This window comes from Monoraphidium neglectum, assembly GCF_000611645.1.
Source record: "Monoraphidium neglectum strain SAG 48.87 unplaced genomic scaffold scaffold04977, whole genome shotgun sequence".
NCBI classification, from domain to species: domain Eukaryota; kingdom Viridiplantae; phylum Chlorophyta; class Chlorophyceae; order Sphaeropleales; family Selenastraceae; genus Monoraphidium; species Monoraphidium neglectum.
The window spans coordinates 1-1,824 of NW_014008653.1; the positions used below are offsets into that span (position 1 = coordinate 1).

The 1,824-nt window shown below is 66.1% G+C and overlaps 1 protein-coding gene across 1 annotated transcript in view; it reads right to left on the reverse strand.

Annotated features, from left to right (window-relative positions):
• Positions 1 to 7: 7 nt before the first annotated feature.
• MNEG_15042 (succinate dehydrogenase (ubiquinone)flavoprotein subunit) overlaps positions 8 to 1,824 on the reverse strand; it is a gene marked incomplete at both ends in the record, with an annotated part of 2,534 nt that continues 717 nt past the window's right edge. The window contains 4 exons of the mRNA XM_014036487.1: positions 8 to 151; positions 513 to 659; positions 1,095 to 1,146; positions 1,596 to 1,688. Coding sequence (XP_013891941.1) covers positions 8 to 151; positions 513 to 659; positions 1,095 to 1,146; positions 1,596 to 1,688 — 436 coding nt within the window. The remainder of the gene's footprint in view (positions 152 to 512; positions 660 to 1,094; positions 1,147 to 1,595; positions 1,689 to 1,824) is intronic.

The following is a 1,824-nucleotide window of genomic DNA, read 5'->3' on the forward strand; positions in this document are numbered from 1 at the left end:
CCCGCCCCTAACACACCCCCACCCCTGCATCCCTCCGCCATCCCCAAACCCCCCCACCGAAGAACTGGATGTTGAACTTCATGGCCATGCCGTAGAGGGTGTGCAGCATCGCATGCCCGGTGCGGTCCGCGGCACACGCGCAGCGGTACGCCTTCGGGGGAGGGTAGGGGTTGGAGGGGCGGTGGTTAAGGGTGGCGCAATACACGTGTGCAGGGGCGGAGGTGCCCAGGGGCCCATGGAGCCGCCACATTCCAGCCTGATCACACACCCACTTGCGCACCTGTTGCCTCGGGAGAAACCAAAGCCGACAAGCACAGGCAAAGCACACAGACACTTGCCTTTGCCTCCCTCCAACAATTGCACACTCATGCACAAAGACACATGCTCACGCACATATATATCCACTCTATCACACAGACACACACACACACACGCATGCCACACATAACATAACACACGCTCACACAAACGAACACGCGCATGTGCGCGGGCACGTGCGTCATCCTCCCCACCTGCCCCCCCTTGCCGTAGTCCAGGGACTGCCCCCCGAAGGCCCTTTGGTAGATCTTGCCGTCGTCTGTGCGGCTGAAGGGCAGGCCGTAGTTCTCCAGCTCTATCACGGCCTTGGGGGCCTCGCGGCACATGTACTGGATGGCGTCCTGTGTGTGTGTGTGTGTGTGCGCGCGCGCGCGCGTACATGTTCATTTACATGCGAGTGCGTTTGCATGTGTGTGCATACTAGTGTGTGAGGAAAACATGTACTTGCAGGGCAAGTATGCGTGTGTGTAATAATGATAACAAAATGCGTGTGTACGCCTGCATGCGCAGGTTGTGCGCAGGTTGTGCGCAGGTTGTGCGCAGGTGGATGTATGAAACAAGTGAGCATCTGATATTTCTCCAATGCAGGGTCGCAGGCCGGCCGGCAGGGGCCAACCTCCACCTTTCTTGCCTTCACTGCACGTTCCCCCGGCCTCGCTCCCGCCCACCGTGCGGCCGCCCCGCTTGCCCGCGCGAGAGGGCGCGCGCCCAAGCCCGCCGCGCGCAGAACCACACCGTGTGCTAGTCGGCCCCCCTCCAATGCGAGACCCACCCACCTGGTCCCCCAGCCAGTCGCTGCCCTTGATAGTGTCATACGCATGCCAGCGCCTGGTCAGGGGGGACGGGGCGCACAGCAGCAGCGCACCCAGAAGTGTTCGGGGCGCCTTGAGGGGGCATGCGGAGAGCTGCTGGAAGGGCAGTCCCAGACGCTGCGATTGGGAGCTGGCGGCCCCGCCTGCCCTCACGCGCCCGCCCCTGCCTCCCGTCCCGCAACTGCAGGCGGCCGCCCCCATGTCTTCAGGGGCGTCCCCAGCGCAGCGCGGTGGGCCGTGCCAGTGGCGCCCGTCCCAAGCCCAGGGTCGGGCGGGGGCGCCGCACCACATGCCCAACCACGCCCGGCACCCGCCGCCCTGGCCCCAAAGGCGGATGACGCGCAGCGCCAGGCTCTTGCTTTCACCGCCCCTGCTCTTCCTGCGCTCTCCCATCCACCCAGCCCAAAAGGGCCGCGCCACATTTGCCCCATCCCTGTGGCGTCCGCCCCGGAGCCCGCCGCGCACCAGTCGTCCACGGACATGTTGCCCAGCGCCGCGTTGATGCCGCCCTGGGCCGCCACCGTGTGGCTGCGGGTCGGGAACAGCTTGGTGATGCACCTGGCGGCAGCGGCGGCAGCCACAGCCGGCGACGGGGGCAGCGGGGGAGGCAAGGCCGCGGAGTGTCAGGGGCTGGCTTGGCGGCTGGAGACGCCTGAAGAATGGACCGCGGCCGGCCGGCTTGAGGCTGGCCGCC